This window comes from Terrapene carolina, unplaced genomic scaffold, assembly GCF_002925995.2.
Source record: "Terrapene carolina triunguis isolate 2854851 unplaced genomic scaffold, T_m_triunguis-2.0 Scaffold93, whole genome shotgun sequence".
NCBI classification, from domain to species: Eukaryota; Metazoa; Chordata; order Testudines; family Emydidae; genus Terrapene; species Terrapene triunguis.
In genome coordinates, this window is record NW_020664444.1 from 16,414,827 (window position 1) to 16,435,817 (window position 20,991).

Below are 20,991 nucleotides of genomic sequence, written 5' to 3' on the forward strand. Positions count from 1 at the left end.
TGTTGAACTGTTTATTGCCCCGGCCCCCCTGCACCAGAGGGCCTGGGTTGTTGAACTGTTTATTGCCCCAGCCCCCCCCTGCATCCGAGGGCCTGGGCTGCTGAACTGCTGACTTCCCCAGCCCCCCCCTGCACCAGAGGGCCTGGGCTACGGAACTGTCTGTGGATTACTCAGCCCTGCACCGAAGGGCCTGAACCTGAGCTAACCGGCTATTTGTTTCGTGGACAGGGAGTCGGTGTGGCTCCCCTCCTGCCCCGGAGGGTCGAGCCCCGGCGCGAACCTTTTACATATACATTTATTAGTTGGTGAAGTTTGCATATAAAACAACTGTGTGTTGGCATCATCTGCATTATTTGAGTCCTAACATTGTAATGAATGCACACACAAATTCTTACCCAGCAGAATTGATGACATCATCATCTCTTCCAACAAACCAGAAGTATCCATCTTCATCTACAATCCCCCTGTCCCCAGTGATATAGAAATTCCCTTGTAATGTTGAGTCAGTTCTCTCTGGATCATCCTAGTAAACATTAAATTATATTTGACAAACATTAACCTTTCTGCAAATAAAAGAAATTATACTCTAATATATGCAAGAAACTGATCTCATTTTATTCCAGCATTTAATTTATATTACAACATAATTTAGCATGCAAAAATTCAGCCTTGCTGAGTAGTCCATATCATAGTGATACGTATTAAAATACCAGCAGATATGAACAACATGAATGGAAAACATTTTTCAAACATTGTTCATATTCATAATTGTGGATTGAATACAAAGCCTATAATGTATGACATAAACAGAGCAAAACTCAACAGATGTGGAGTTAATATATAATTGTTGTGGGTTATGTCTTTGACTAGGTTTTAGACTTGTGTTTTTAATCACAATGAACTACCCAAAATATGCATCTTGGCCCACCACATTAGGAACCTTTGAGGATTATGGGCTGAGATGTCTGTTATGTAGTATTAAGTTTATTTGGGGGAAGATTTCCCAGCTCTTATTTTCCTTTTTGTCTCTGCTCCTCCCTTTCCCTCCACCCCCTAGTTGTCAAAAAAAGATGTGTTTTAGGTTGACCAATCCTAGCTAAGAAAGGGGATGTATGTAGCTCCCTCTAAAGCTAACTAAACTGACTCCTGGATTGGCTAGAGGGGGTAATTTAAACATTGATATTTCCTGTCCCTCTCTCATTGCACTGTTGGGATGGCATGGTCACAGTTGGTTTTAATAAATGAAAAGACTAAATTAAAGTCTTGTTAGCTTTAATTTAGTCTGCAATAGTAGTAAAGAGGAAGTACATGTACATTGCTTCTTATCTAGTATTACTATCCTTTCAACCATGTAATGTATCATATTCACTTTTTCTAGAGAGCGGGCTCTGTTAGTGTGACAGCCTTCACCTTTGCAGCACCTGCCATCTGTAACAGCCTTTCTGTAACTTTTCACGTTAGTGAAAATCTGGTCTGAAAACAAATCTCCCTTGCCAATTCATCTTAGTTTCCATCTTTTGCTATTATTTATCCATTTAGTTGTATCTAGCTTTGTAAACTTGTGGGGTATAGTCTGTGCTAAAGAGACTTTGCAGACACTTAGATTGTAAACTCCTTGAGGTGGGGATCATCGTTCTGTTATGTGTTAGTACAGCACCGTGCATAATGGGGATGGAATCTCTAGGTGTTACCACAATACAAATAATAATGTTTAGTTTCAGTGGCTGAATAATAAATGAATTTTATAATTTTTGTGTGTTTTACACATATATAAAAATAAGGAATTTAACAAGTGTGAAATTTAAATTTGTGAAGTTCCTTACTATATATTGAGTGAAAAGACAAAAAGGTCTCGTAGGTTTTGCTTTGATGGCTATACTTCCTTCTTCTCCAGGAGGCAGAGCATTGCCGTGTTCATCTATAATCTAAACCCCAACAAAATACACAGTGGTGTTATCTTGGCGTTTAATTTAAGCCATAATTTTCATTAAACTAATAAAACCTGCATATTTATTTGGAAATACTGAGTTTAAAAAGTCAATAATAGAAGTGACTGTAACCAGCAAGAGAAGCTTCCCCTCCTAAATGAAACAGAAGAATAAATTTTCACCTGAAGATTCCAAAGCACTATACAAACATTAATCAAGCTTAGCAACACCCAACTGAGCAAAAAGGTATATAGCAATTGAGCGGTCGGGAAAATTGAAGTGCAAAAAGTTGCCCAAAGATTTGCCTGCATTAGCAAGTCAGGAGTAGACAATACTGATTTCCAATATCCTCTAACTAACTCTTCCACTGAGACTGGTGTAGGGCAGTGACTCTCAACCTTTCCAGACTACTGGTGTAGTCCCCTTTCAGGAGTCTGATTTTTCTTTTGTTTACTGAAAAATTCCTTACTTTCTCATTTCTACCATATAACTATAAAATAAATCAACTGGAATATAAATATTGTACTTACATTTCAGTGTGTAGTATATACAGCAGTATAAGCAAGTCATTGTATGAAACTTTAGTTTGTACTGACCTTGCTAGTGCCTTTATGTAGCCTGTTGTAAAACTAGGCAAATATCTAGATGAGTTGATGTATCCACTAGAAGACCTCTGCGTTCCTCCAGGGGTGCATACCCCTAGTTGAGAACCACTGGTGTAGGGATGTAGTGCAATCACTCAGATAACATATATATATATATATATAGTTCAATGTATCATCATATGCATTTTTCTAGAGAGTTTCTCATTCATTGTCATATCATCCTTCCCTATGGTGTAACTATTGAATGCAGCTTGGGCTTGTTTTTGTTTTTTGTTTCCCCTACTGATTGGCTTATCTCTACCTGGGACCCAGCAAGAAATTTCACAAACTATCTAATGAAAATTTGTATAACATAAGAGGAATCTGACTTTCTGGAGAGCTAAAGTGAAAATGATTCAGCGGGGGGGAAATCCTCTCTTTGTCTACCCTAAACTTGCTTGAGCCTCCCTGAGGAGAAATCAGTACCTTCTTGCTTGGAGAAAAAGGTCCCTAGGGCTTACAGATCTGCTGCACAATACCTTAACGTCATATGCTGGAGATGGCATTCCCATTGAACCTGGTTTAATTTTCATTCCCTTGAAAGTTCCGCAAACCAGCACCTACACCAAAAGGTTTTTAAAAGTAAACTCTGCAATCTCATGTATTCAGTTTTTAATTTATATTTAATATACTCAACTAGTCTGGCAAATAAAGTTACAGTATATAGCAACCTCTCTGAGAAACAACAATGAATGCTTCATTATAATCATACATTCACTGAGGCTAGGTCTACACTACCCGCCTAAATCGGCGGGTAGAAATCGACCTCTCGGGGATCGATTTATGGGACGCGACAATCGATCCCCGAATTGACGCTCTTACTCCACCAGCGAAGGTGGGAGTAAGCGCCGTCGACTGGGAGCCGCGGAGGTCGATTTTGCCGCTGTCCTCACAGCGGGGTAAGTCGGCTGCGATACGTCGAATTCAGCTACGCTATTCGCGTAGCTGAATTTGCGTATCTTAAATCGACCCCCCCTTGAGTGAAGACGTACCCTGAGTAAACTTCTAGGGACCAAATTCTGCCCTCAGAATTGTGCTTATAGCTCCAATTGAAGTGAATGTGAGTTGTGAATGTAAATCTTTAACAAAGGCAGAATTTCACCTGTGATAAAGAGGAATATGCTTTAAAAAACACAGAAGTATTAAGTCCCAATCCAAAGCCCACTGGAGTGGGAGTTCTTCCACTGACTTAACTGGGCTTCTGATAAAGGCCTTAATTTTCTGGGTGACTTATTAAAACTAGATTTTTCCATCATCATTTAATATTACAATTGATTTTTCCCTCTGAAAGATGACATGACTGTATATTATTTTTTCAAACGTATTTTCTTAGCAGTCTGAATGGAATTTACTTCTGTGTTTTTTAAAACATCTGACTGTACCGTTTCTGTCTGGCCATAACCTTCATAGATATCCAGCCCGGTTTGCCTTTTCCACTGCTCCATCACTTCCGGGTTGATTGGCTCCCCTGCACTCACACAGTGCTGCAGGCTCTTGAATTTATAGCTTTGTATGAAAGAGAAAAAGGATTACCAGAGTTTTAAAGGGGTTAAAACTGCCACAGTAAGGAAATACATATAAAAGGCAGATTAGATTCTTTGTGTCTCTTCTTTTAGTAGAAATGTGTCAAAAGGAGTTGATTCTGTAGAGGAACTGAGGGGGGGTGGATAATCAGATCTTAAATGACACGAGTTGCTGAGATGGCTTATGCCCTGAAGCATGAGGGTTTATATCCTTCCAGAACTCTTGTTTTTTGTTTGTGTGTGTGTTTTAAATCCTCACTACTGTAGCTGTGGAGCCTCTCATATCCATAGCAATATAAAGTCTTTTTTTCATCGCTTGGCCTCAATGATACCTTGTGGCAATGAGTTCCACAGGCTAATTGTTCACTGCATGTTGTTAGTTTTAATGGTCCAGTCCTGCAAGTGACTCCACATGAGCAGACTCCTGTGCCTATGCAGAGCCACACTGACTTCACTGGAGCTCTGTGTACGCAGACCCCTGTACCCACACACAGCTCTTCTGAAGTCAGTAGGGCTCCATGTCGGTGCAGCACCTGTGTGGAATCACCAACATGATCAGAATCTCAATTTGCTGCCTTCCAATTTCATGAAATGGCTTCTTGATCTTGTATTTCTAGAAAGAGTGACTAGAATTGGCTGATCTACCTTCTTTGTCCATTCGCTATTGTATCCCTTTATCATGTCTCCTTCCTACAGAATACACACAAAATATTTATTGAGCCCAGTTCATTTTAATGTAATTGCATGAAGTTAAACTGAAGATAAATTTGGCACATTGTGAAAGAATGCACGTAAAACTGCAAGTTCCATATTTTACAAGATGTTAAAGGTAAAATAGTCTCTTACTCTAAGCTTTCAATAGGATCTTAAAATACAGAAGAGTATTGGCATTGAGCCCTAATGATTTTATCAAAAGCTTCTTCATGCCATAGTAGCATTGTCATAATCACCAATCCTTGTACATTTCAGTCAAACCAATTTGATACAAACATACCCTTGTAGTTATTGTAATCCAGGAACACCAGTAATGGGGGGAAATATTTTGATTGCCCTATCAAAGTGGTCTTCCTGTAAACTCGGACTATAAAACAAAGCTTAAGATCTGATTATAAAAGTATATTTCCAATACTAAAACTCAAAGTACTGTCAGTGCTGCTAAACTGCTTTTCAAAGTCTTACTCCATTTCACTGTAACTTGCTAAATTTGTGGGAGTTATATTATCCCCATGTCTCATATTATGGTACTCTGACTTTATTTCTAATACATAAAATTCAAGACATCGAGAAATACACAGCAAAATTTCTGTTGTACCATTGTAAACCTTGAGTAACTTAACCAAACTAAAAGCAGAATTTGGCTACTGTTTTGGTAAAATATGATGATCTAATATGATAAAATATTTTGGTCATTGTTTACCTGGTCAGATTATGCTGCACAAGCAGTCGATAAGCAGTTGGAGCAGAACAGAAGGTTGTGATGGGAAATCTGGACAGAGTCTAAAGAATTTAAAATAAAAACTGTCTAAATGTTGCAACCAAAAATAACAATGCTTCCCACAGTTATTTTACTCCCAAGGAAACCTAAATGTAAGATATTTATGTATTTATGAATGTAATAGCTCCAACCAATTTATGAAACACATGAACATTATGTTGACTAGCCTTGAAAAAGTATTTATGACTTCAACACTTGCTGTATTTTCATCTTTAAATAGCTTTTATAGTTAGCATCACATTCCAAGCGTCTTGTCACAGAAGGGTTTGCATTCTCAAAGCATTTCCTTACAGTTACAGCTCTTATTACTCAGAAAACAATTGGAACCAAAAGTATCATCTGTAAAACATTCCCCAAATATTCTGACACTAGCTAGTGTTTTCCAGCAACCAGATTAACAAAAGGATATGCAATGTTAAGGACACTACCTTATAAGTGTAGCTTCAGTAAGGAGACCATAGTAGTAGGGATGTGGAATATCCCACATGAAGTGAATGATGCTTGGCTGTTTCTCATAGCATCCAAAGTTGTATGTGAAGGATATTATAAAATATAATACCAATGCCAATTTATAAGGTTAAAAAACTCAGTCTTGTATCATCTCCACTCTTCAGTGTTGAAATATTTACAGTTCATGATTGAAATGCCATACAAGATGCTCATGTATCCACTACTGTTGTTCACTGTGTAATAATAAAACTGCAGAGGATCCTAAAGTGCTTTACAAACTATGGTTCCAGTCCTGCAAATGCTTGTGTGTGTAAGCTTCACTTTATGACGAACAGTAAATGTTTGCAGAATCATGCACTGTAACTAGGGTTTTGTTTTGGGGGATTATTTATTTCATTTTTCAGGGTTTATTTTTAGCAATTTTTGAGTTTTCTGTAGATATTCAAAAATCAGGGGTCTTGGGGCTTTCTCTTTGTATATATTGTAATGAGTAATGTATGTTATGTACATTACTCAGTGTTAGAGCCCCATATTTTTTCAAATGTAAAATAACAAAATTTTTAAAAACAGCATACTGTACTTACTCCTGCGACTTCTGTCCATGGGGCTGGGCCTAGCTCCCTGCTTTGAGCATTGCAACCTGGAGCACAGGGTCACAGCACCACTCAGGTTTGGCCCATTTGCCCTTCCAACATGACGTGGGGGAGACAGGCCAAATTTGAGTAAGTGGCATTGTGACCTGGCATGTTGGATTGCAGCACCCCTCTCTCAAATTTGGCTGGCAGTCTCCCTGTCATGACAAAGGGGTGTCTGAGCCAAACCTGAGTGGCGCTGTAACCCTCTGTGCACCAGCTTGCAATGCACAGAGCAGGGAGCTGGACCCAGGCCTGTGGGAGAGAGGCTCCTACTGCAGGGTGAGTACAGGGTGAGTTCTCTCTGCAACACCCCTCACAGCCTCTGACCCCCTGGGGGAAAGATCTGACACCGCCTGGACCTCCCATCCCAGAGGGAGGACCCAGCCCCCCACCCCTCCCAGGCCTCCCATAATCAAACAAAAGAAAAGAAAATCCCCCCCAAAATAAAACAAAAAATGATAAAAAATAAAAATAATGTCATGGGCTCTGCTCAGTATAGCGGTATAGACCTTAATGAGTAATCTCTTTGTAATGTTCCCTAATGCACTTTAACATAGTACTGTTTCAAACGGCACTACATTAACATGCACTAAGTAACCTGTAGTGTGCACCAGCAGGGTCTATACAGACCAATTAATCATAGAATCATAGAATTGGAAGGGACCTCGAGAGGTCATCTAGTCCAGTCTCCTGCACTCAAGGCAGGACTAAGTATTATCTAGACCATCCCTGACAGGTGTTTGCACAATATGTTGGCGTGCTTTAGAAATCACATCCCCATTGTCACATGACTGCTCCAAATAGATAAGCGCTTAGTTACAAGTAAGCATTTCCAGGGTTTTTCTGGTGTTTACTGGATAAACACTGATATCTTGTTCTTTCTTTTATTTTTAAATTGGGGGTGTTTTATCTGTTTATTGGTGAAAACCTCAAATCAGAAGCCCTAACTATAAGGTCTGCTCAGCAAAGCACTTACGCACATGCTTACCTTTGATGCCAATGTGATTCAAGCACCTAATTGAAGGTAAACGGGTGCTTAAGCAATTTGTTGAATCAGGACCTATATAAATATATATCACTTCTAAAATGTGATTGGTGACCTCTTCAGTGAAGAGCTGCAGCCAAGGAGCATGTTGTCTGCTGTGCAGTGGGAGAGGTGAACATCTGGGCAAGAGCAGCAAGGGAGGAAAACCATGCTGTTAGGAAAATGCCATTGTTCTTGTAACTTACATCTAGGACAGTGGTTGGGTCAAAACGTGGCATGCTATGTACAAACACACATGCCCCCTGAATCCATGGTGCAAAAATGCTACTCCAAGCTGACTTTGCCCAGCCTGTGTCTGATGTATTCCAGAGTATGTCGGAGGAGGTTAAATCCAGCCAGTACCTGGTAAAGAAAAATCTGTGAACAATTTTTTTTAAACAGAATAAATATAAAAATGATAACAGCAAAAATATTACTGGGACAAACAGTCACTATCTTGTCTTAATTGAGATTAGCGAACAGCTGAAACCCCAAACAAGAGTAAGCCACCAAACTTGGCCACTGTGTCATTATTATAGATTAGCTTTGCATTTTTTCATTAAAATATTGTACCAGTACAAAGGCTTATGATGTCTCAAAACAGAGCATCTTGAATGCATATTTGTGAATTTGTAGGGGATTTTGTTCAGTTTGTTTTTCAGGGGGTAAGAGTTTCTCATTTTACTTTACTTTTATTTGGTGTTCTCTTATCTATGATTACTTGCCAGTCATAGTGGAATATACTACAGTATCAATGTTATTTTCCCCAGGTAAAATATCCCATTTGCAAGTCTGAGCTTTCATAAAGTTATTTTGTTTTTGTGGGAGATGTTCAATGCATTTCTCATATGCTGTGATAAACCCATGCCTTTATAAACCTTATAAAACCACAAACTTTCTCTCTTTATAAAGGCCTTGCAGATGGTTTAAAAATCACCAGATCTTCTTTGAAGATCCAGTAGGAGAGGTTGGTTCCCTTCTTAATAGATAGTGTTGGATTTTTTTTTTAAGATAAGAAAAGCAACTACATACCAGTGCTCTGATTCAAGGTAACCATAACTGGCTAGTGGAATTACTCAAATTAATTCTTGTCTCCTGGAACAATAATCTTGTCATGAATTAAATGGAACTTTGATATTTTCTAAGCTATTGAAACAGAGATATTAGTGAAGTGCTATGCTTCCTTCACTTCTGCCGTGTGACCGTTTTGAAGAAATACCCATGTGGTTTAAAGCAGTTATGATCCATACCTTCCATTTACAGTTAGTCCAATGCCATAACTACTGTGGGAATGTTCAGTCATTTTTGGAGACCCTGTTGTTCCACTGGTAAAAAAGATGGTCATTGGATCTTGATTCTTCGTGGTCACACAGCTATGATCAGCATTAGCGTTTCTTTAAAAAATACAAGATGGTGAATAAAGTAAGTAAAAAAATATAAGTTATGGATCCCAGATGATGTTCAAATAAAACAACTCTTGCAGAGTTACAAGAGACGGTGCTTATCTGCACTGAAGGGAGTAGCTTTTTCCCAGATTTATCTTTAGAGAAGTGTGACTACATATCAAGGATAATGCGCAGAACTTGGCTGCCTATTAACAGGTCAGATGGCATGAGATCTGGCTTAAAAAACTGCAAACTTTACATTTCAATTTTCCCCTTTTTTTTCTTTCTCTCACCATCTGCATTTAAAATTTTACATTAAAAGAAAATCTTGTGATAGTAATCAACTAAAAGGGATGTCTACATTTGGAATTAGGGGTGTGATTCCTAGCTCTGTGCATTAAAAATAGAATTTTAGGCTAGCTGCCCTGCCCCTGAGTATGTGTCTAAGGTTTCTGATGGGCACTTATTTGGGATAGCTAGCCCATCTCACCGCTTGTGCCTCAGTGGCTGCGTTCTATTTTTAGCACTCTAGCTTGATGAAAGCTAGCGCCATTATGTGTCCTCAAGCTGGGGATCACACACCCAGTAGTAAGCCTGGCCATATGCCAAGGAAATAATTGGGAGAGTACCTTGGCTCCACCCACCCACAACACCAGTAAGCACAGCTGAACTGGGGCAGTGAGTTATACCAGGGAAAGCGTTAGCCTAATTATGAAGAACTGAGTGTGAGCCTTTGATCAGTATGTTCACACCTTTGTGAACTGGGACCATGGAATCAATGTTATTATCTGAATACAGCATGTCCCAAGCCTTTAATAACTGATCCCCACCCTTTTAGGCAGGGCCAGCGCAACCCATTAGGCGACCTAGGCGGTTGCCTAGGGCACTAACATTTGGGGGGCAGCGACCGCGGCGGCCGGATCTTCGGCTGCCCCAGTCGGCAGTATTTCGGGGGCGGGACCTTCCACCGCCTAGGGCGGCAAAAAAGCTGGCGGTGCTCCTGCTTTTAGGAAAATAAAACCAATTGTGCCCCCATTTTAGCCCCACTATGTTAGCAGGGCAGCATGGGGAAAACTAGCATTGCCAATGTTCTTTGCCAACAACCCCCAACTAGTCCCTTGCATCCTCCATGGGGGGTGCTCCACCCCTGGGGAAATGCTGCCTGAACATGTATTTTGTGGTTAAATACTAGTTCGTACACACTAAATACAAACAAAACGGGCACTGGCCTATTTTAGGTTTCTAACAGTCAATAGAATTACATGCTCATAGGTATTTTTTTCCAATGTTCATTTCTCCTCCTTCTAAAGAGATGAAAATATTTCACCGTATTCAACATTAACAAACCAGCCACCAGGCTTTTCTTTCATGTTACTGCAGCACTTTGACAGTGGCAGCTACTCACGTAAATAGGTCTTTAAAGTTCAGCCATCCTTCCCTCTGGTCCTCTGACACAATTAGCTTGAATTTCAAAGACTGGCATTCGGACACAATGCAATCTACAGCTGGTGCCAAAACATCATCAGTGATAATACACTTTGCCTTTGATGTTTGTACTCTATGGAGAATATCTTTTGCTGTCAACTGTGTTGTCCCAGGAATAAGGATAGTTCCTAAAGGAGGAGCCAGCTTTAAAATTTAATAATAGGATTGTACAAATCTATTAACTAAATTCTTCCCACCTCACTCTTACTAATAGATCCACTAGCTTCAGAAGTTATGTCTGTGAATAGGATTTGGTTCTGTGTTTGTACATATATTGCTTTTTCACAGACTGAATTATAAATTAGGATCAATATAAATTAGCAAGTACTATCACACAAAATGTCTTTAGCGTAGTGGGATAAGAGAAACTAGTAATAGAAAGATTTCCCTCATATGGAAGTGATATACTTGTAAGAATGATGGGTTCAGAGGTGAAAGTAAGCTGGTACGGCCCGGTACGGCATACCGGCAAGAGCCAGTACGCAGTGCCGGACCAGACCGGCTGGTGATTTAAAGGGCCCGGGGCTCCCCGCAGCGGCTGGAGCTCTGGGCCCTTTAAATTGCCTCCTGAGCCCCGCTGCCAGAGCCCTGGGGTAGCGGTGGCAGGGCTACAGCGGTGATTTAAAGGGCCCGGGGCTCCGGCCGCTGCGGGGAGCCCTGGGCCCTTTAAATCACCGCAGGAGCCTTGGCGGCGCAGTGGGGCTCGGGCGGCACCCTAAAGGGCTAGGGGCTCTGCCGCTGCGGGGAGCCCAGGCCCTTCAAATCACCGCCCGAGCCCTGCCACTGCTACCCCAGAGCTCTGGCAGCAGGACTCGGGCAGCGCTTTAAAGGGCCTGGGGCTCCCCGCAGCGGCGGAGTCCCAGGCCCTTTAAAGCACCGCCCGAGCCTCATTGCTGGAGCCCCGGGATAGCGGCGCCACGGCTCAGGCGGTGATTTAAAGGGCCAGGGGCTCCAGCCCCTGCGGGGAACCCTGGGCCCTTTAAAGCACCGCCCGAGCCCCGCTGCCGGAGCCCTGGGGTAGTGGCGGCAGGGTTCCCATGGTGATTTAAAGGGCCCGGAGCTACCCTGTGGTAGTGGCAGGAGCCCCGGGCCCTTTAAATCACCCCTGAGCCCCGGGGCTGCCAGCCGCCTCTGCATCTGGGAGCTCCGGGGATGATTTAAAGACTCAGCTGCAGCCGGAGCCCCGGAGCCTTTAAATCTTGATTTAAAGGGCCCCGGGAATTTAAAGGCCCCGCCTCTTCTGGTTGAGGCCACGTCTCTTCTGGTTGAGGCCATGCCCCCTGCTCAGGACTCCAGAGTACCGGTAAGTCCTTTAAGTTACTTTCACCCCTGGATGGGTTGAATATTTATTAATAAGAGTCGATGGGTTAATGTCTCTTAGGATTTTGATAGCTTCACCTTCTTCCTTCAAACAGTATCTTCCTTCCATTCCTACTCTTCATCATATATCTCATATGTTTTACTATGGGAGCCAATTAGCAACATAGAGAAAAGCCCTATATAAAAGACCCTATTCTACCAGCAGCCTGTGTCTATATGCATATATATATATATATATATATATACAGATTATTAGATATATGATTGGTTATACTAGAGAGGGAGGACGGACTTGTGGATAATGGTCTGGGCTTGGACTCAGGAGAGCCGACGGGCTTGTCTACACTTACCGGGGGATCAACGAGTGGCAATCGATGCATCGGCGGTTGATTTAGCGGGTCTAGTGAAGACCTGCTAAATCAACTGCAGATGAAGTTACACTATTCACATAACTCAAATTGCGTAACTTAAATTGAATTTCCCCTGTAGTGTAGACAAGGCCTCAGTTCTAGCACAGATTTCCTCTGTGACCTTAGGCAAGTCACTTAGGGCCTGATTTTCTGAGCACCCATGCCTCCCGCTGAAATAATTAAACTCTCTGTGTCTCACTTCCCCATCTGTAAAATATGGATAATACTCTTCTGCCTCACAGGGGTGTTGTGAGGATAAGTTATTAATGTCCATGTGGTACTGAGATACTTTGGGTTTTATTAAATATTCAGACTTAGAAAAGCCTAAATATTTAACAAATCCTGTGGCAAAAACTTGGCCAGACAAACAAATATAAATGTGTGTTATTGCTCTTGCGAGCCGATGATGGGTACATTTGCAGTTTGTCATGAGGAGTGGAGGAGGACAGTGATACAGGCACATAGGATAGTAGGTTTTTGTTAATGGGAGAAGTAAAGTATGCCTGAAAATCCAATAGTACAAATGAAGACAGATCTTGATGTTACAAGCATTTTTTAGCCGTACAACATTGGTGTTTCTCATCATGGATGTGTTTGTAGTTTTGACCTCATTAATTACTGATTATTGATGATTTCATTCATAACTCCTATTATTTTTACTAACCTGTTCGCATACACGCCACATTTACTAGCCACCATTCTGGTATCCGGGGTAGAATCAGCATAACTCTGTCTCCCTTCTGCAGACCACATACCTCAGAGAGGACATTGGCCACTTTTCTGGAGCGGAATCCAAGCTCCTCAAAGCTCCACCTCACCTCATCGCCTTTATCGTTTACCCACCACAGGGCTAGCCTTGTAGGCCTCTTTCCTTCCTAATGAACGACACAGCATGTTGTAAGTGCTTAGCTTGATATGCATGTAACCGTCCCTCAAGTCCAACTTTCCAAGACAGAGGAATGTTCATTTCTTATACACAAAGGCAGAAATCCTCACCCCACTGAAATCTGTAGAGTTTTGCCATTGACTTCAATGGAGCTGGGATTTCACCCCAGATTTAGAATAGTCTATAGATGTCAAGTTCCTTTCCTGAAGCTAACACATTAGCTAATGAGAAAATGCTGCACAATGGCTAGCGCAGAAAACTGAGGGTCACTTTGGCTCTGGCCATGCCTATATTTTCCAAAGTGGCCTGTAATTTTGGATGCCTCAATGTTTGGGGGGTTGTACCCAGATAGATACCTACAGCCTGGGTTTCAGACGGGTGGAATACCCGCAGCTCATACTGACTTCAACTGCAGTGGGGGGTGCTCAGCACTTCTTTAAATTAGACCAAAGGTCCAAAAATCTAAACACCCAAAATCATAAACTCCTTTTGAAAATGCAGATCTAAACCTCTCTGAGTCTGATTCTCCATGTGTCAGCAGAGGTTACTGTGTGTGTTGCGGTGTTGTGTGGATAAATTAACTGATGCTTGTAAGGTGCATTGAAATCCTTGGCTAAAACTTGCTATCGAGGGACCAAGTGTTATTTATGAAAAGAGTATAGGTAATGCCTAGCATGCTAGCTGAGATCTTCACTGGTGTGGCAGAGATCTGTACATACTAAGAACAAAGTTCCATTTAAAGTAATATAATGTGTAATTGTCAGGCATTGGTACAAGGTGAGTAGATTTTTATTTGTGCATTTTAAGGAGAAATCCTGCGCCTCCTTCCTTGGCCACAGACCTTTTCTTCAGATGTTGATTCTTGAAAAATTTTGCTTGCATCCTGTGAAAAGTTGTCTTTACTTCCCAAGAATGATAACCTCATATTATGCAATAGTGATGATTCACCCCCATAAATTTTATCACCCCCATTTTTCCGACAGAAAGACTGAGACACAGAGAATTTGTGATTTGTCTATGGGTCTAATCCGGCATCTCTTCTACCTATTACTAGTATTTATATTATAGTCATGTCCCCAATCCAGACTGAGGTCCTTCTGTGCTAGGTTTTGTACATACACACAGAGATAATTCCTGACTTGAAGAGTTTACATTCTAAGTAGATACGACAGATGAAGGGTAGCAAGTGAAATTTGCAGAAGGGAATTGAGGCACAGAGAGGTTAGGGCTTGGTCTACACTACCAACTTATATTAGTATAACTATGTCGCTCAGGGGTGTGGATTCCTGAGCGATGCATTTATACCGACCTATCCCATGATGTGGACAGCACTATGTTGACAGGAGGTCTTCTCCCGTCGACATAGCTACCGCCTCTCAGGGAGGTGGAGTGCCTACGCCAACAGAAGAAGCAATCCCATCGGTGTAGGTAGCATCTTCACTAAGTGCTACCGCGGTGCAGCTGCCCTGGTGCAGCGCTGTAAGTGTCGACAAGCCCTCTGTGATTTACTCAAACTCACACAGGAAGACAGTGGCAGAGCTCAGATCTTCTGAGTCTCAGGGCAGCGTCTCAATCACAAGACCCTCTTTCCTCTGTTACTCATGCTCACAGTCTCATTGCACTCAGGGAGGCTATTCAAGTAAGCAAGAGCTATAAGAGTGGGCTCAAAAGCAGTGGAGCATCTATAACTTGGGAATTCCTGGCTGTTAGTCCTATACTCCAACGGCATTGCCTCTCTGAACTGAGAGGGTTACCAATCTGTAGCCAGGAAGTAATATCACTTGCTTCTGCCAACTGTGTTTTTCCTCTGATACCTAACACGAAAATCTTAGCATAAGGAAGTTAAAGGAATGTTACCTTTTCCATTTCAGTCCATTTGTCCAGCACATCGGTTGCAAAATTGAAGTACTCTGGCACCTCTGGTTTGTACTGTTGTTTTAAGGATTCATAGTTTAAAAAATTCTGAGGGGCCAATACCCTGTAGCCTTTTTTACAGAATCGGAAGGATGCGGTCAAGGGAGTCCACCGGAACCTAAAGCTTTGGGTTTTCAGTAAAAACTGCACGACAGCACAAGCCATAATGGGTCCTTTCAGGTTATTCTGTATTCAGGAGAGTCTTTGTGGACCATCTATCTGAAAGACACACAAAATAAACAATTGCCATGTGGTTTCAAAATAGAATTAAAATGTCCTTATAGGTCAACTATGAAATAATTGAACATTATAATGCACTTTCTTAATAAAAAAAAACCCTGGATTAGCATGTGCCCCTCACTTTGAACTGTTAAAATATTGTTACAAATGTATAAGCTGGTTGTGCTATGAGGGTCTCTTACTGCAATTGTTCTGCTTCACTCCAACCAGAAAACAAGTAGGGCTGAAGAGCACCTATCACAGGCTCCAGCTGTCCCTGATAACTGCCACCCCCTACCTCACTGGTTTTGCTTAAAAAGTGTGTCAGTGTTTAGCGGGAGAAGACTCATAAACTAGCATTCTGCATTAGTCACCAAAGCAGGGATTAAACCATTGCCACCTGTATAAAACAACCCCTGTAGCCCCTCAATGAACCATGTATTCATAGGTATTTCAGAGTCAAGAAGAATATATGGTCATGGCAAAACCCCAGATGTATAGGCAGCGGCACCTCAAGCAAAGATGGCACTTGTAAGAGGTTTTAGCAACAGAGGGACTGTTTCATTTCACACCAGGGTACATGAGTAACTGCACTGTTGGAAAACTCATGTAAGTGAGCACAAAATCAGGCAGAGTGGGGAAGATTTTGGAATACTATCTTCTTTCCAGGGTAAATGTGATCAGTGTTCAGTCCCCAGCCTGTGTCTAGAGGTGGAATGACTCAAAAAGATCAATGCATACTTACTATAATGATTGTTCTTTTTAGTATTTCACAAGCTGAAGTAGCTATTCATGGAAAGCAGAACTAAGTAACAAATCAATTCTAAACGGGTTCATATCCTGCCCTCATCACTGTAGTAGCTAAGTGCACCTTCCAGTATTGCAGTAAGCAACGTTACTACCATCTGTCACCTGTGGTCATTCTTTCTCTCTGCCCCTAGACTGTGCTATGTGTCTATATATTTGAAGCCCTGCACTTGGAATGAAACGTGGTGATAAGAGAAGACTCTGGTTCTGCTTTCGAATTGAAAACCACAATAAAAATGCCTAGCAATAGATTAGGGGATTCAACGTGCACATGAAAACGATTCTACCACCGGGTAGAAGGAAGGAATTAGAATGGGGAGAGGGGGCTAGCCACAGAGGATGCACTTTCTAATGCATTTATGTCTGCTGGACAGCCTGGAGATAGTCATGCTCCACCCTTGGGATTGCTACAGCAGTGCCTTGTAAATCCTGGACCCAGGAGGCACCATCACACAGAGACCAATAAAGACCAGTATACAGAGACAGAAGGAAAATATCAGCATGAAAAATCGGAAACAACCACGTGTTTAAACCTTGGATACAAAACTGTCTAGGAGTCATTTATACTCACTGGTGAATTTGCAGTTGAGGACCTGATTCTGCATCCCTTGAGCACTGAAACGCTAGTCTCCAGAGCTGTCAATGTCGCACCATTCATGGGTATTAATATTCACATTTAAAAAAACATACTCCAGCTGCTAATATTTCAATTGCAATGTATAATTGAGAGGCACTGCTATTGTTATGCTCTTGCAAATACATGAACATACTTTACAGTCCAGTCACATTAACCGTGCCTTTTGGTTGAGTGTAATCTGAATAAACAATAGACAATGCAAAGCCAGAATGTAAGAGATTGAAAAATAGCAGGGAACACATTGTTCTGCTGAGTGCACCAACAGTCTTGTGTGAGTTAATGCCTAGCCAGAACATTACCTGGTACAGCAATATGTTTAGTAACTTGACTGTATTGTGCAAGGAGCAGCATTGTCCCGTTTGCCAGGCGCAGCATAATATCCTTTGGCCATGCTTCTGATGGACACAACTCCTCAATGAGGCCAGCAGAGATGTCAAGCAACGAGATTTTAAACATCACCTTGAAACACATGCAGCAAAATTCATCCTCACAAGAGGGAGAAGTTTTAAAAACTTCCTGATAATCGATCCAAAGTGAAGGACTCGCCAATATCCAAAGAGCAAAACCTAGCAATAAATCTGGAAACGTTGGAAGCTTCTACTTGGATAAATATTTACCCAACGGTTAAACACAGTATGCAATGCCAAGTTTGTTCAATGATGTTTGTACTGAATAAACAAGCACCAACTAAGGAAAAGGAGGCGGTTTGGGACAAAACTGATCTGTGCCGTTCAATCTGCACATGAGCTACAAAGAGACACAGGAGAGACTCACCTATGTAAAAGAGTGGGAAAGCAAGAGAAAAAGGACCGACATGAACAAGGCAGAGAAACACAGATGAGAGGAAAACTAATACTGGCACTACACCAAAATTATCCCTGGCAGCTCCCTAGGGGTTCAGTCCCCCTTTGCCATCCCCAGAACCAAACCTGATCTGCACCTCTTTCAATCATCCTCATTATAAGAGACACCTGTTGTTTCAGACCCAAATGCCCCACTGCCTCGCACAGTTGGAGGAGCCTCTCAGAGTTGTCCTAGCTGATCTCCATCAGAAACCTTAACTAGACCATATCAGCCCTTAACTAGATTTAATGTAATAGACCACATTGATTGTGCTAAAGTAATGACTCCCACAACATCCCACACAGTGTCCTACTGTGTTACTGTGCCTAGTGCCCCTTGTTTGGGGTCCCTGCTACGCACCATGTCCCTCAGAGACACACAGATAACAGCGCGCTGCTAACACTTAACGTGGCACGAATGCTCCAGACTCACACGAAGGGCTGCCAAATCCTGCACACACAGGAAAGAAGCTGATGTTTTTCTGCACAACTCCGAAGCGAGGTGGAAAGTGTAGGATATCCTGTTCCCTCCCACTCAACAACTCCGGAGGGACTCCGGCTGTGCACTGATAAAGCAGGGCTAAGAGCCAAGGCACACCCTCTCTGATCTGCTTGGAGCACTCACAGCCTCTCGCTCCAGCCCCAGGAAGTATACAGTGTTTGTAAACTCCTCCTGCTGCTGCTGCTGGACGATCAACCCTCAGCCCCCAAGCGGTGGCTCTGGGGCCAGCAGGGAATTTGAAGAAACACTCATCGGAAATATTTGGATCGTCTGATTCTGTGGTTGCAGGATACACGGAAAGCAGGGCCGGCTCCAGGCACCAGCTTGCCAAGCAGGTGCTTGGGGTGGCCACTCCGGACAGGGGCGGCAGGTCCAACTATTCGGCGGCAATTCGGCGGACGGTCCCTCACTCCCGCTCGGAGCCAAGGACCTCCCGCCGAATTGCCGCCGCAGATCCCGATCCCGGCTTTTTTTTTTTTTGCGCCGCTTGGGGCGGCAAAAACCCTGGAGCCGGCCCTGACGGAAAGAAACCGATGTCGCCGCTATTATGCATTTTAGCATTTATGTCGTGTGCTTTCTCTACAAGAACTATTGGCTGCCCGGCTGGGAGCTTTTTGACCATGCCAGACAGGGGCTACCTGCATCAGGGGAGAATAGATGTTAACTGTCGCAGGGAAACCTCCACAGTCTAAAAGAAACGGCTCTAGAAAGATTCCCCCAAATAAGGGAGTTGCTCTCTCCCTAACAGTTAGTGAGACATGCAGCAGGTCTGCATGAGTGAGATTTTAAATGTTTCTTTGAAATATACCCAGAAAAATCCTTCAACAGAGGAGGCATAGAAGTTTCGTACTAAGGAATCCTCAAATGAAAGATTAAATTGCCACAAAGGATGCATGAAAGTTAATAGAAAATGATGGAGAAACTCTTTTTTGTTTTTTTGACAACATGGTCAGCAAATGTGCTGAGAACACTTGGATGAGAAGCTTTTATGGTTCAGGAATAAAATGATACTCTCCGTGACAACCTAATCTCTTTTAAATTGTTTCTGTGCATCATTCTTTTAGATGAGGCATAAAGCTGGTTTCCGGGCTACATGTTGTCATTTAGAAATCTCATGGCACTTTTCACAAGAGTAGGGCCCTGAATCCCAGTGTCCTAGTTAAATTCAGATTGGCTAATTAAATTCTGCCTACCTAAAACTCACCAAGCAGCATCATCTGGAGAAATTACTCTTTGCTTCGTGTTTTTCAATTGTTTTGTAATGTTACTATGTGCTCTAAGAAGACATCTATCATCATTCTCTCCAGAGGCTGCTGCATTTCGATACAGAGTGAAGTGGTTCCTTTATTAAAAACCCGTCCTGCAAACACTTACATACCTGCTTTACTTTATGCACTATGAGTAGTCTGGTTGCCTTCAAGGGAATTACTCACATGCTTAAAGTTAAGCACATTTGAAATCTTTGCAATAGCAGTATTTTGACAGCTGCATCATGTTAAGGCCTTGATCCTGCAATCCTAACCAATCACAAATATACAGCTCATCTGGTTCTTCTGACAAGGGATGGCCTTTATTTTATACCTGTACCATAGGGAGAGTCTATTTTTCCTCTCTGTAAATGTAAATTATTAATGTTTTAAGTGATTAATTAGGAAAATAAGGATACATTCCAAACCAAGAGCTGATTCTGCAATCCTTACATTGAGTAGTCTGGGGCTATTTGTAAGTGCCTTTAAAATACGGACCGTACAATGGGGGCACAATTAGGAATCTTTCCATTTACTTCAATGGGCTTTGGATCAGGCCCCAAGTTAGCTTCTCTTTATATTCTGCAATTCATTAACTCAAATTCTGGACCTTTAATTCTGAGAGCCAAAGTTCTACAAAAGCATAAATCAACAAGATTCTAATCTATCAGAACTCCAATTCACTTTGTGTTCAGATCACCGTAGCAGGATAAAGTATTTTACATTCAGACCGAGCTATTAACAGTTCGGATCAATCACTATTTTAAAGACCAATTTATCTCCTAATACTTTCCATATCAATAAGAGAAAGGTTCTTGGTTTTTTTTTTACAACAGATGCTTGCTTGTGTATACACCTCTACCTCGATATAACGCTGTCCTCGGGAGCCAAAAAATCTTACCGCGTTATAGGTGAAACCGCGTTATATCTAACTTGCTTTGATCCACTGGAGTGCACAGCCCCGCCCCCCCAGAGAGCTGCTTTACTGTGTTATATCCAAATTCATGTTATATTGGGCCGTGTTATATCGGGATAGAGGTGTATAAGTTTAGCCTAAAGCCTAGAGAAGCCAGGTCTATTAATTATTATTGTTATTTACTATTTGTGCTGCTACAGTGTATACAGGCTCCAGTCAGGGAGCATGGCTTCATTGTGCTAGACACGCTACAGATAGGCAGTATTACCAACTGCCACAGATGTATTGTGAGCATCTTGATATTTAATATTTTTCTGAAAGTCCTAGCTCTTGTAGTCTAGTGATTACGTCAGAATCTCAGCTTTTTTTTTTAAAAGTAAGTTTCTAGCCTCCATGGTGGCAGAGAAAAGCTTGAAAATGTGACATGCATGCACCCTAAAGGCTCAGAAACCAGAAGGCAAATCCTTCCTGTTACCTTAAGAACTCCTCGATACCAACTGCCAAAGGGTTCACTGTTCTGTAAGATTTCAGAGTGGTAGCCGTGTTAGTCTGTATCAGCAAAAAGAACGAGGAGTACTTGTGGCACCTTAGAGACTAACAAATGTATTTGGGCATAAACTTTCGTGGGCTAAAACCCACTTCATTGGATGCATGCAGTGGAAAAAACAGTAGGAAGATATATATATATACACAGAGAACATGAAAAAATGGGTGTTGCCACA

At 42.0% G+C, this 20,991-nt stretch overlaps 1 protein-coding gene across 6 annotated transcripts in view; it reads right to left on the minus strand.

The window, feature by feature from the left end:
* The window catches only part of LOC112109976 (acyl-coenzyme A synthetase ACSM3, mitochondrial-like), a 23,135-nt gene extending 4,987 nt beyond the window's left edge, over nt 1–18,148 (minus strand). Inside the window, exons 1-11 of one of the 6 annotated variants that reach the window (XM_024204734.2) lie at nt 18,038–18,148; nt 15,043–15,314; nt 12,964–13,174; nt 10,490–10,697; nt 8,950–9,093; nt 7,906–8,062; nt 5,513–5,592; nt 3,955–4,078; nt 3,052–3,132; nt 1,824–1,925; nt 396–523 (exon numbers count right to left, since the gene is read on the minus strand). In XM_024204734.2, the coding sequence (XP_024060502.1) occupies nt 396–523; nt 1,824–1,925; nt 3,052–3,132; nt 3,955–4,078; nt 5,513–5,592; nt 7,906–8,062; nt 8,950–9,093; nt 10,490–10,697; nt 12,964–13,174; nt 15,043–15,264 (1,457 nt within the window). In that variant the 5' untranslated portion in view covers nt 15,265–15,314; nt 18,038–18,148. Of the gene's footprint in view, nt 1–395; nt 524–1,823; nt 1,926–3,051; nt 3,133–3,954; nt 4,079–5,512; nt 5,593–7,905; nt 8,063–8,949; nt 9,094–10,489; nt 10,698–12,963; nt 13,175–15,042; nt 15,319–17,965 lie in introns of those variants that run through there. The other 5 variants (XM_024204733.2, XM_024204735.2, XM_024204737.2 and 2 more) reach the window with 5 other exon arrangements.
* Nucleotides 18,149–20,991: the final 2,843 nt, after the last annotated feature.